This window comes from Montipora foliosa, chromosome 7 (assembly GCF_036669935.1).
Source record: "Montipora foliosa isolate CH-2021 chromosome 7, ASM3666993v2, whole genome shotgun sequence".
Lineage (NCBI taxonomy): Eukaryota > Metazoa > Cnidaria > Anthozoa > Scleractinia > Acroporidae > Montipora > Montipora foliosa.
In genome coordinates this window covers 29,201,527-29,214,917 of record NC_090875.1, presented here as the reverse complement: position 1 = coordinate 29,214,917, position 13,391 = coordinate 29,201,527, and the positions used below count along the sequence as shown (strand labels likewise).

At 40.4% G+C, this 13,391-nt stretch overlaps 1 protein-coding gene across 5 annotated transcripts in view; it reads left to right on the top strand.

The window, feature by feature from the left end:
- Nucleotides 1–914: 914 nt before the first annotated feature.
- The window catches only part of LOC138011728 (fibronectin type III domain-containing protein-like), a 31,394-nt gene continuing 18,917 nt past the window's right edge, over nt 915–13,391 (top strand). Inside the window, exons 1-7 of one of the 5 annotated variants that reach the window (XM_068858871.1) lie at nt 915–1,131; nt 1,903–1,994; nt 6,506–6,576; nt 7,965–8,264; nt 9,230–9,529; nt 10,468–10,576; nt 12,528–12,730. In XM_068858871.1, the coding sequence (XP_068714972.1) occupies nt 6,522–6,576; nt 7,965–8,264; nt 9,230–9,529; nt 10,468–10,576; nt 12,528–12,730 (967 nt within the window). In that variant the 5' untranslated portion in view covers nt 915–1,131; nt 1,903–1,994; nt 6,506–6,521. Of the gene's footprint in view, nt 1,132–1,423; nt 1,556–1,658; nt 1,721–1,902; nt 1,995–6,505; nt 6,577–7,964; nt 8,265–9,229; nt 9,530–10,467; nt 10,577–12,527; nt 12,731–13,391 lie in introns of those variants that run through there. The other 4 variants (XM_068858872.1, XM_068858875.1, XM_068858874.1 and 1 more) reach the window with 4 other exon arrangements.

Genomic DNA, 13,391 nt, shown 5'->3' with positions numbered 1-13,391 from the left:
GATAACGTTCTCGAAAATAAAGTGTTTCAAAAATGATAACAGCAAATATGCTTTGGATTGATTGTAATTAACTGATCAGAGCAGTTATTGACCTCAAAAGAATTTCACAGTAATTCACGTAAATAACTACTTAATTTTAAAAAATTGGAAAGGATTTTATTTCTTTGACTTACACATTTTGTCGTCTATGCTTTGACGTCGTTTTTTTGTCTGTCTATAGAAAAAGCATCTGTCCTTATCGCACATTTTGTGTTTATGGCTTGTGAATTGCCAACCAAAAAATGCGTGGTTTCAAGTATCACGTCACGCGACCCACCGGTGGACTATAAGAAGAAATAGATCTTTAAGTTGCTGAAATTGTTCTGTATTCCGACACATAAATCGAATGTAGTTGAAAATTGTCATTCAACAGAAGCTAAAATTAGCTAAAATATTTATAACACTTTGAATTGAGGCTTTTTTGACGGAGGTTTCAAATTTCCTCACACATGCTCTTTGCAATACGACAGCCGCCTTTCAATGAGACCCGAAACAAGGCTACCATTTTTTCGACCTCCGCGGTTTATATGGTGTTATCAGGGACGGCTATTTTGACGACAAGCGGCTTGTAAACCTTTTGGTTTGGCAAAACGCAGTTAATTCACCGATTTCTGGAAGCGTGATGTTCATTTTTCTCAGCCGCCTTAAAAGAGTTTTCCTGAAGATCTGACTCACAAAAAAATTTACATAATTAGCTTAAAACACGTCTTTCGCTTCGGCTTTAGCTGGGCGTAAATATTTGTTTTTGTAACACTTCTTTCGGTTTACGCCTGATCCACTTCACAATTGCTGTCATTTTCCGGTGTCCCCTCATTGGCCAGTTTTCATCCGAAGTGACAGTATGGTGAAGCTTTTATAAATACGAAAACTGACGGGCTCTGACAAGAGAAGCGTCAAACAGCAGAGTAAATTCAACAAGCAGAGAGGTTTTGAATGAGAAAATATTCATTCCCTTGTCAAGCGAAGGAAACTTAAGACCGTGTTCTTCAATAAGGAACTTGTGTTTAACAATTCCCATCTTTGCCGACGGGAATCGAAAAATCGAGCCGGTCGACTCAGCAACAGAGGACATTTCATTCAACTGGTGTAAAGGTAACTCACAAAATTCTCATTGCCGGTTAACATAATTAAAGTAGTGTTCTAGGGACAGCAGTTCATGAGCTTAGAAGCACCGCCAAGGCAAAGTTTTCGTTCGGGAAGTCAAAGGCTTGCGATCCGTAAACCATTTTACAATTTCGAACCAAAATCATCTGTTACTCGTTGCTACAAAACACAACTATACGTCAGTTTGAATAGCGTCTAGCCTTGCATTCCTGATAGTTTTCGTCATAACTTTTTTTACGAATTTTTAGCTAACTTAGTCACGGCTTGAATTACGGAGTAAGTCGGAGATTATTTTACCGAGGAACCATCACAGGGGATGAGATCTCGAGGAGGGCCAGCAATCAATTTTATCGACCATCTTCGGAAAGGGACAAAAACCTTAATAGGAAAGAATTACCAAAACTCATGGCAAGTAGGTTGGAATGGAAGAGAATGGTCATATGGTGCCAGTACGCTCGACAAAGGAGTAGTAGTTATTAACTTGGGATTTCCTGTCACCGCCCTTATAGTCAAACCAGATCTTCTTTTTATTGAAATATTGTTGTTTCGTGAGAGGTAAAATTTCACAGAAGCGAAGGTTAGCATGAGTGAGTTTACTCCAATCTTTATCGGAACAATTTTACAAGCATAAGGTTTATCGCGTGACATTCAACCTCAAGTTACTTGAGACGAAATGGACACTATGTCGTAGCTTGTCACGTGACACCGCGTGGACCTCACTGAAAAACACCACTAAGATCCGCTCTTCTCCGATTTCAGAACAGTGTCTGTCACGTAGAAGAATTCTCGCATAAGGAAAAGGCTTTCTCTCATTTCGTTTGGCTTTAACGGGCGATTTCATCTTCATTCAGGTGTGTATCGTGTAGAATTTCTCTTGCATCTTCTGCGATTTCTCTGTGTAATGATCAGTTGTCGATTTGCAGACTCGAACACTGTTTCAGATAAATTGTTTCGTTATTATATTTGTTTCCCAGTGTACGCTATTCACCCAACAGTTTTGGAAGGTTTTAGCTTAAGGAAAACTTATGTGACGGGTTAATAAAGGGTATCTTAAATGTTCCATGTCGCCGTATAAAGGGATGGATGAGAAGTCCATATATCCGCCATATTTTTTGTCAATAATCACAGACAGTTTCTAAATTTTTCTCTTTCTTTATTACGGTAGCGAAATGCACTGTATTCATGAAACGGTTTGAAATCTAGCAACTCATTTAAAAGAAATAAAAATCTAAGAGCTATGACTTTCAGTGGGGACAGATATTGTAAGATGGTGCCGGGATGTCGGATATAAACAGTGGGAAAAGGTGTCGAGAGAGATTTCGAGTCTGCCCTCGATTGAAAGAACAAAGTGTTTATATTTGAGGAACGTTTGAGATCATCTTTCTTTTATGTCCGCAAGTGTTGAAAGAGTCTCGTATTACTTGTGTGAGAAATGAAAGACAGAAACTGCAACAGTCTCCATGCATTCTCGTCGTTTGTTATCTTTTCTTGTGTGTTGGACTTGTATAACGAATTGAAGATGTTGCAAGATGGAATAGAGTCTTGAGTTTTTTGAGTAAACTACATCATCACATGTTTGAATTTCGCGTGCTTCGTCTCTTCGACTAGTGAAAGAATTGTACGTTTAAAAGTATTTGATGTTTTTCATGGTGTTAGCCTTAAGTTCGAACCGGATTACTGAAAAGACAGTGTGAGCGTTTTGCCAGACTCTTTTACAACAGTGTTAATGACGACTTCCTCCAAAGCTGTGCCTTAATTTAAAGGAGACTTCATATCACCTTTACGCAATTAATTAAATCATCCAGACTGAAATTGCTAAAAAAGAATCTATGAGGTGTTTCCAGAACTACTTTGAATCCACACAATGAAAGTTGATATTTTCTCAGCCGATCAACTTTGTTTTTACTCCTTGGGCAACTTTTTCCTGCGGAAGACAACTTAATGCGGCGTGCAAATTTTGAAAAACCAACAATCTACAACCGTTTCTTAGGTCAATGCAAAGTTTAATTTTCTGTCGACTAACCAAACCATGCACACTTAAACTTTTGGCGGAAGTATGTCGCACAGCCACTGAAAACACTGAAAAAATGTTAATTTTTTTTTTCTAGCCAAGTCGGTCATCAAAATTTAAGTAAGATTCGTAAAACGTAGAAAGTTTTGTTGATAGAAGTTTCGCCGTTGTTGATTTTTCCAGAAATAGAATCCTTTCTTGTCCGCAGATACGTGTATGTTGATCTCTTATCTTTCTTTATGATAGTTTGATGGTCTGTTAGGTGCTTTTAAAACAGGCTTTGAAATTCATCGGAGCCCCTCTTTTAAGAATCTCTCATTGAAATAATTGTTTAAAAGAAAAAAGTTGCCATTCCTCTAAAAGACTTTAAAACATTGTCTTTTGAAGGAGTATTTTCTCATAACTATTTCTAAACTTTGATTGGAAACTGATAGAAATCAATTTCAGACCGATTCAAGCCAAAACAATTGCAGACTTGAGTGTGACTGGTTGGCAATTCTATTCAGACTTTAAAAATGTTTTTAAATTTTGCGGCGTTTGACTTGATAATTTCTCTGAAAGGTGTCATAATCTTGCTCTCACATCTGCACTTATTAAATGCGGCATTTGTTTGTTTTGTGCTTGCAAAAAAGCAAGCATATAATAATGTCGGCATCAAAGAGTGCCTTTTCATGAACAACGATTTATGCTCTGTCTGTGATTTTAGTTTATCAGTGCTTGGTAGAAAAGATCTCCGACGTAAATAAGACTAACTAATCTTTATATCGATTAAGAATCATTTATTTACAATGAATGGCCGTTTCATCAACTCAGTAAAATTGGTCACGACACAGGCTTTCAGGATTAGTTCACAGATTATCAACGAGAAAAATGTTTAGGAGAGAAACGTTAGATCGTACCTCGGGTACAAGTTCAGAAATCAAAGTAAAGTAAGAGGTAGAGAGTAGTCCCAGTCCGTGCCCCGCTTGACTAACTGAAAATTCCTCAACATCGGTAACACAGAGTATATAGCCCTCAATTTTCCCCAAGAGCTTAACGGCATCTTAGGGCGCGGGAAGGCTTGCTTAAATCAATCGCAGAAATCATCTCAACTGTTCTGGCCCGTTGGGGGCATCTACTAAATTGTGTATTTTTCTCATGGATTTTTATTTATTTGGGGCTGATTTGTAATTCAGACATCGACTTACAACTTTTGATTCGAGATCTCGACTAATGATTAAGATCTCGACCGACAATGCGAGATCTCGACTTATGACTCGAGATCTAGACTTACCACGCGGTATCTTGACTTATAACTAAAGATTTGACTTATAACTCGAGATCTCGACTGACAACGCGAGATTTCGACTTATAACGCGGGATCTCGATCTGCAAATAGCAGAACTTTAAGTCTTCTTCAATAGGGACTATAAAAAAACAGGCCTCAACACTCAAAGTGGTCAATTCCATAAACTCTTTGCGACCTTGAAAAACCCACTCACTCGCAAAGTGAAATGACGTAGTCTCGTGCATTTTCCTTTGTGAGATATCGTGGTTGGGACGTTGATGTTCAGTGAGATGACGGCGAGGACAAGTGGGGCGACTTTAAGTGTGTGAGCGAATCGACTTCAGTGTAGGCGAATCGACTTTTAGGCGAAACGACTTGCAGGCGAAACGACCGACATTTCGGAGCTGCAGCTGGTTCAATTCGGGTCCCTCTTGTGGCTCTGCATTCGTTTACACGATACCAACAGAAAATGTCATGCCGGCGCGAGTTCACCCCGGTTTCTGTACCGGAGCGAGAGAAGAAAAAGTCGACCAGCAAGTGTATGCAGGACGTCTTGTTTTAGTCCATTTTTTTACTTGTCCTTTGCAAAACTTGGAAAACAGCTTGAAAAAAAAAAGTGATGTTTCATTTTGACGCCTTCATGAGCATTCAACAGAAGATCCTCTCAATATTTTCTGTGTTTACTTCGAGAATGTTAGTACTGTTTCAACCTAGGATTTGTCGCTCACGTGATACATCGTGAACATGATGGAATAATCGCGAAATACAGAAAGGTCGCGGAAAGTTAGATTTTAATGTGGCTAACGTTATCGCAAAACCGTGACCTAAAATCTGGTAATTTCACGTTGTTTGTTTTGTGGAGTACGGCAATGAAATGTAAGGCCTGGCCAAACGATTGCAACATTTCAACGCAACATCTTGCAACGTTGTTGCGTGATGTTGCGACATGTGTTACATGAACTGGTCAAACGCACGCAACAGAAAAACGTACGCAACATGTTGTGCTCAACAATGTTGCAAGATGTTGCGTTGAAATGTTTCGAGTGTTTGGCCAGGCAACGAGAACGAAAACAAGTGAAGCTATGATCCTCGCAGTTATGAATGTAATTTTAACAATAGCGTGGAGAAGCCTGAAAAATTCAGGACTTCTTCTCTACGCAATTGTTCACATTGCGTTCATAACTGCCAGGATCATGACTTCACTTGATGTCATATCCGCAGTTCAATATATGATTTATTTCATATAGCATGTCATCGAGAATGAGAACGTCAGAAATTTGCATATTTAGTGGGCAAAAACAATAGCTTTGTACGCCCTGCAGGAGCGTTTTTCACTTTTGTCCATTTCTGCGTCGTCAGAAAAACAACAACGTGAAATAGCCAAATTCGAGGTATGATCACGGACATCAGCACTTGAGGATAAAGTTTCATTTTCTTCCCTAAATTAAGCTCCGTTCCGACCAGTATCATTCTTGAGGAACTACCACACCCTGGTCATATTAAAAAGGTTGAAATAGTCACTAACAATCACGTGAATTTATAATTTGAGATGACGTTCTCGTTGCTGTCACCGTCGTCGTTGCTTAGGGAGTAGGTAGCTTAAGATCTACGACGCGACGGCAACGAAAACGTCTGAAATTTTGCATATTTAATGAGCAAAAACAATAGCTTGCACGCTCTGCACGTGCATTTTTCATTTTTGTACATTTTTCGCACGTTTTCGGCAAATCTGCGGCGTAAAATGACCAATTCTCAAGTTTTATGGAGAACGTGAAAACAAGGCAACGAATTTGAATTTTCTGTCGTAGTTTCAACACCGCACCACCTAATTCATTTCCTGGAAAGTTGCGCTAGTTTTTAGAAGTTAGATAGTCAGTCAGTCAAGAAAATAAATAAATAGATAAACCGACATAATGACGAAAAAGATTACTAAACCTGAACTTGCAATGTTAATAACGATTTTTAAGCAACTATTAAGTCTAAGCTGCTGGAGACAATCAAGTTGTTCTATATTAGATCTTTATCCTCCACAGGGTCAGTTTCAATAGAAACAGCGCAAATGTACGTTTTGTTCCTCATTGCAGGTAGTGGCGACTGGAAATGTGGCGAATTTTACCATTGATAACATTTGTATGCCTCTCGGCGAAAACGAAAGGTAATTGGATAAAGGAAATGTGCTAGTTTTCACTATGTGCGTGTGGCTTTTTGCACTGAAGTTTGAAAAAGGGAAATACTATTGAGCGAAACGAAGAACTCAATACATGTGTATTTCTGCATGGTTTCCCATGCAAGCTTGTCAACTAAAGGGGCGTTTACACGACAGAGCAAAAATGGCACGGGCCCGACAAAAACTGGAACGGTTCCAACAGTTTTTACAAAGAAATGCGGAACGGATAAAAGTTCACTGTTTCTTTGTAAAAACTGTTGGAACTGTTCCAGTTTTTGTCGGGCCCGTGCCATTTTTGCTCTGTCATGTAAACGCCCCTTAAGTGAGTTGATTATTGTTGTTAACGGCCCAATTAGCTAAATCCCGTGCTGGTTTTTCGACAACCGAGCGAATCTCCTCTCTCCTATGAACTCGCCAACATTCTCTCATCCAGGTGATCTGGTAACGCAATTCGGAGGATTGGGAAGAAAAATTTTAACGCCGTATCCTACAACCGCGCGCGGCCTTAGGTGTTGTTTCCAAATTCCTTGCAGTGTTGCCATCGCCAAAACTCAACAGATCATTACGTGTCTACCACATTTCCTGTTACTGAATGAACATTCAAGTGGACCCGACGAGATCTAACCTCGCCTCTGCCATTTTGAATTCGAAAATGAGGCCGCGCGCGGTTGGGGGATACGGCTTTAAAACTTTTCCCCCCAGTCCTCCGAATTACGTCACCAGATCACCTGGATTGGTTTCAGTCATTAAGCATCTGTTACAGCAGGCAATTTTTTGTGCAACTTGTCTCGCAATTTTGTTGCAAGTTCTCACATTGAGAAACAAGTTGCTCGATGGGTGTTACACAAGACAACTTTTCTCGCGACTTGTCTCGTTTCCAATGATCACATAAGGTTGGAGGAACATTTTCATTGGCCGGTGCCGCAAAGCGTTGCTACACAAGTTGCAGTACAGATGTTACACAAGGCAATGATCAAAAAAATTGTTGCAGCGTTGCGAGACGCGTTGCCCGAAGTAGAACTGATTTCTACTTCTCGAAATGGTGGCGGCAACAAAAGTGTTGCGTGGAATGTCTGTTGCAGGGTATTTTACAATCATAAATGGGCAACTTTTTCTTGCAACTTGGGTCGCAACAAAATTGCGAGACAGGTTGCACGAAAAATTGCCTAGGGTAACATAGAAGAAGATAACGTGAAAAGACACTGCCAACCAAACACAACCACGTGGAACTCGTGCCCCTCTCAGTTATTAACTTGGCCGCTCTTTGCTGTATCTGAACGTTGCTCTGTGAAAATTCGCCAAGTAGCACAACGTGCGTTTTGCTTGCCTCGGTTAGTTCATCTCCTCTTATTCAGTTTTCTTAACTTGGTTTCCAGGGTTAGACAACCCAAAAGACCCGCCTCCACAGATTACACACTTTTTGGCCAATGACCTTGTTAAACCTGGAGAAGTGAAAGGATTTTTCGAGCTGCCATGTAATGCCACTGGAAATAATCTGAAATGGAGCTGGAAATTCAACGGGGGACCTCTTCCGTCCGGAGTAAAAAGTGAAGGTAATATGTTGGTGGGGCAATACCTGCTGGGTATGGCACAAAGCGGAAAGTATCAGTGCTTTGTTGAAGATACTGTCAACAACGTCAAGACCTTTAGCAGAGAGATAGAAATCAAGGTGACAGGTAAGACTAGTTTATCTTCTTTTGATAAGCACTTTTTAAAGGCATGTGTCAACGCAGTGCGGTTGATTTTACGTAGTTTTACCGGGAGCTCATCAAGGGTAACCTCCATTAATTCCTTAAGTCAACCCTTTCCCGAGCAAGTTTATCTTTAGAAACAGGTTTTCCCCGCCAAAAGTTATTTCCCTTGACGCTGACATAGCTTTGTTTTGATTGGATTTTTTTCAACAGTGGGCGTGCTGAATCTCCCAAGGGTGTCGTTCTATTTAACAAATAGATTCCATGTTGCCGTGCGTCTGTTCAGTAATAGATCACAGATGACGTCAAAATGTGGTAAGAACAAAAAAGTGGCACACGAGGCGATAGCCGAATGTGTCACTTATGTTCTTACCACATTTCGACGTCCTCTGTGATCTATTACTGAACAGACCCTCGGCAACATGGAATCTATTTGTTTTATATAATAAAGAATTAAACTTTATTCGCATAAAAGGTGATGGTGATGTCAATCGTGCGTCTGTCCTCTAATAGATCATAGGCAAGAACCAATCAAAATCCTTGAATAACTTGGGTTATTATATAAAAATAAATGTACTCGAGAAAAAGTAAACTCCTAGGCCAAGGGTGGGAGATAGTGGTTTCCTTTGATGAGCTCTTGGTTTTTCCAATTTCTCGCCCCTCACGATGAAAAACCCAGCTACAAACACAAGTTTTTAAACTGTAAAACAGACAAAATGCTCGGTTATCTATAGTACCTTAGCCATGCAAAGTTTCTACAGACTTTTGATATCGAAATTCTAGGGTTGTGTAGCGTTGAAATCCCGCTTCTGGGGTTTGTCCTACGCTAGTTTTTTTTTTTTACATTTTTGCATTCGTACACTATTTCGTTCGTCGTTTTCAAAATGGCATATTTTACCAAGGAAATGATGTATAAATGATTCTGTTCCTAAATCTGTTGCATCTTATAGTGGTTGGTCACTTCGATAATGAGAAGAAAATGAGAGAAGACATTAGTCTCGGTCAACCTCTCGTCAAGGACTGCCCAAAACACTCACCAAGCTACGGTGTGACCTACTCGTGGGAAGGCAAGAAAAACAAGGTGCAATTGGAAAGAAATGAGCGGAGAGCAATTTCGCCTACAGGACGACTTGTCATTACATCCATCACCCAGGAGGACATAAACTTCATTGGAAACCAACATGGAATACGGTGTAAAATTTCCGCCATAAATATGTATCGTGATTCTGGGGTGTTAACTCTAAACAAAGGTAAAAAGGAGAGTTTTCTCTAGGCGAGGCAAGCCCGTTGTCCTTATTAAAAGTTGGAATGGTCTTTCTTTTAAGTTGCCCCAAACCTCAAAGTTAACCGTAATAGTTGAAATTTGGCAGCGTTAAACTTGTATTTTGCGTTTTATCTCCTCGGGATTTATCTTCAAGAAGTCCCGCGCTCGAGTTGCGTTAACTTGACCAAATTGGCAGGCGTTTGTCCCCCCACCCCCCGCCTTGCTAATGAGGGGAGTATTTCTATCTCCACTTCAAAACTGCTTTTCAACACGAAAATTATTTGAAAACTGGAATGATAGGAATTTTGCCTGAGAGAGTAGTGATGAACGCGCATGTGTACACACGACTAGGTGGCAGACATGGTAACCCTACCGCAATCAACTACCCGGCACTTGTCACACTGATGAAGCAGTCAGCGGAATGTTACCATTTTTATGCCTAAGAGGGGGAGGGGTAGGTGTGAGTAAAAATGACGAGAAGAAACGACAAACAAGCGAGCTTAAATTTACACTGCCAAGGAAAACTTGACAAGAAAAACTTGTCCAGGAAAACTTGCTAGTCTAAATGGGGCTTACGATCTGTGGTAGGGGTCACGTTCGTCGACGAATCAAAAAAACTTTAATTTGACAAGAGTGGAAAAAGTTTTATTCCACGTAAAGGAAAATGGTTGTGGCTGGCCCTGACCGCGCAACATTGGGAACGAGAACTTAAAATAGCTTTGCGAAACTAAAATTAGACTATGATGGGGCAGTGATGGGACTATGATGTGGCAATGATGGAGATGATGATGATGGGGGCAGTGATGGGGCAGTGATGGGACTATGATGTGGCAATGATAGGGATCCGCTCTCTTGCCTCATATTCTCTTAAGGAGAGTACAATATTCTATTCCGTTCTCTTTTTTTATTATTCTGCCGCGATAGTAAATACCCAAGCTACCTCTGGTCCGCCAAGATGGGGTGCAAAACCTGGTGCAAAAGAACTGGTCGTCGAGGGAAGACGAAAGGAACTGTATTGCGTAGCTCTTGGCGAGTAAGTATTGTCTTGCGACTGTTTGAAACAGCTCTGTTTTGATTGGCTTTTACAACATTGGGCGTGCTTAAGCCTTGGTCAAACGGCGCATGTTAGTGGATGATAGTTGATTCTCTCCAAACTATCATCAACTATTACCAAGTATCATTCACATGGTCAAACGGCCAAAGAAGTTCGTGATAGTTGATGATAGTTCACCGGCAGTCGCGCAAGCAAAGTCACGCGAGCAGCTAGTTCCAGGCTCTTTCGTTCACTCAGCTTTCCATCCTTCCGAGGTCGGTAAAATGAGTACCAGCATGCATGGACTGCTTAGAAGCGGCTGCAATTTGCGCCTGTATATGCTTCCAGTCCGCTGGGGGTAAATTGATCATTGTAAAGCGCCTTTGAGACGTTGTGATAAGGGCGCTATATAAATGCACCACTTTCCGCGTAAATGGCTTCCCAAAGGCAGGGCCGGGCCTCATATTCGTCTATTAGACGTAATATCAGGTCATTACTCCATCTCGCCGCATTGCTCTTCTTGACCGATGAACGTTTAGTGACACGCTTCTTTTTTTGCGGTGTCTCTTGTAATTCTTGCCAGTTGATGCTTTCTTCAGAAGATATCTTCTCTATGTTATCTTGGTCTTCAATATTTTCTTTGTCATGATTATCATCTTGGATGTAAACACGAATTTCTGAAGCTGCAGCTGAGCCGCGCGAGTAACTTTTGGCGGCCATTTTAAACGAGCCCGCCGATTTTCGGGGAAAACAGCTGACCAAAAACTATCATGGACAATCATACGCGTGGTCAAACGAGGAAAACTATCATTGACTATGATGAAGAATTTGAACAAGCTGAAAATGAATGATAGTTGATGATAGTCGATGATAGTGTATGATAGTTGGTGGTCAAACGGAAGCGCGAGCTTCAACTATCATCGACTATCATGCGCAGTTTGACCAGGGCTTTACAGTAAGGACACTCGAACCGTGAACACTTGACATTTTTGTGTACATTGTTTTTTTTGACGACAAAGAAATGAAGGCTCTTCTTATGATGTATAGTGTTACACGTATAGCATTTTGTAAGTGTAAAAACATTAAATACTCTTGTCAAAAGGACGAGCCCACATTCTATAGTCACTAAAAAAATGTACAAAAAAGTATCAAGTGTTCATGATTCGAGTGTCCTCACTGTAATCTCCCAGGGAAGGCGTTCTATAAATAAATCTACTCGGGAAAGGATTGATTCCTAGACCAGGTCTAAAATCTGCGGAGCATATTTTTAAGCAAGACCTCACATACACATGCTATGAAAGAAGATGTCACCACGAAATCAATAGACTCGGGAGTCACTTCAGACTAGCCCGGCGTTTATCGTGGTTTCTTTATACACAGAGGTGCAAGAGGAATCATCCTATAGGCCTCTTTCATAATGGCGGCCAAATAAAATGTTCTTTTGTGTTAATGCCAATAAGCCTTTGTATCCTCGCTGCGACAAGCAAATTTCAAAAGAATTTTTGTTTCAAAATGAGGCCAGCAGGTCTAATTAACATGAAGACAAAAACATGCAAAAGTGTCGCCATTTCTGAAAGTGGTCTGTAATTGAAAATTTACGACTCTAAGTGATTTTTAATCCAACAAAATAAGCGATAAACGAGAAAATGCAGTGGCCTTGACATTAGTCGAGGGTTTTTTTGTCATAGAACTGTACACTATACACTATTCTTGACCCACGTGACCCACGTGACACTATTCTTGGCCTAGTGATCAAAAGCCATGTTTTTCGACGAAAACAAAAGAAGGCGTTAGCATAATAATAGCTTTCAATTCCCAACATTGCCGCCATTGCATTGTTTGGGTGGCCGTGACGTCATGTGAAATCCAAGAATACACTACTGTTGTGTGACTTGACTTATTTTCGATCAGATGTGAATTCTCTGCTTTTTGTTCTTTTAATTATCCACAGCCCAGTGCCAAAAATAATTTGGAAAAAGAATGGAGTAAAACTGGAGTCTAGTAGTTTAGACTTTGAGATTCCGAAAATATTTAACAGTAGACTGTTGAATGTCACGATTGCGAAGAAAAATGTGCATCATGATAACTACTCTTGCGAGGCCGAGGTCAATGGCAGGACTGTGTTAACGCACAGATTCGAACTGCAAGTGCAAGGTAAGTGATTTTTCATTTGTACGACCTCTGAGGCTAAAAAATACGATTCGCGGTGCGGTTTCGAATTGCTGCGCACCAGATTATGACGTGCTTGCAATTAAACAGAGAGCCACTGTCTTTTGAAGCGAAGTGCAAAAGACCGTAGATTATGCGAACTAGTAATCGGAAGGTCGTCGCAGGTTCGACTCTTGTTCGGGAGCACTCGCATTTTTCCGATCATCCCCTATAGCTCAGTGGTAGAGCATCCGAACTAGTAATCGGAAGGTCGACATAGGTTCGTCTCCAGCAAAAGAGTACTCGGATTTTTTCCAATTATCCCCGAGTCCAAATCGAAAAATAAATCTCTTCTTTTCGTTCACCGGGGTTAGTTAAGGACGGAATGGAATGGAATGGAATGGAATGGTTTATTTCAAAATCACATTGCAGTCTAAGCAATTTTACAATAAAAGTTTACAAGTTTAAAAATTCACCAGCATATTATATAAAAGTATCAGTAATAGTTTAATTCGGAAAACAAATTTAAAATAGCAATCGATCTTTTGACAAATCTATAAAAACATTCTGGAATTTTTAAGGTGGCTCTGAGTATCGATCCCATATCATTCAACTCTCGCAGCAAACTGTAACGTACCGTTCCTTCCACTAAGTATAAGACAAGATG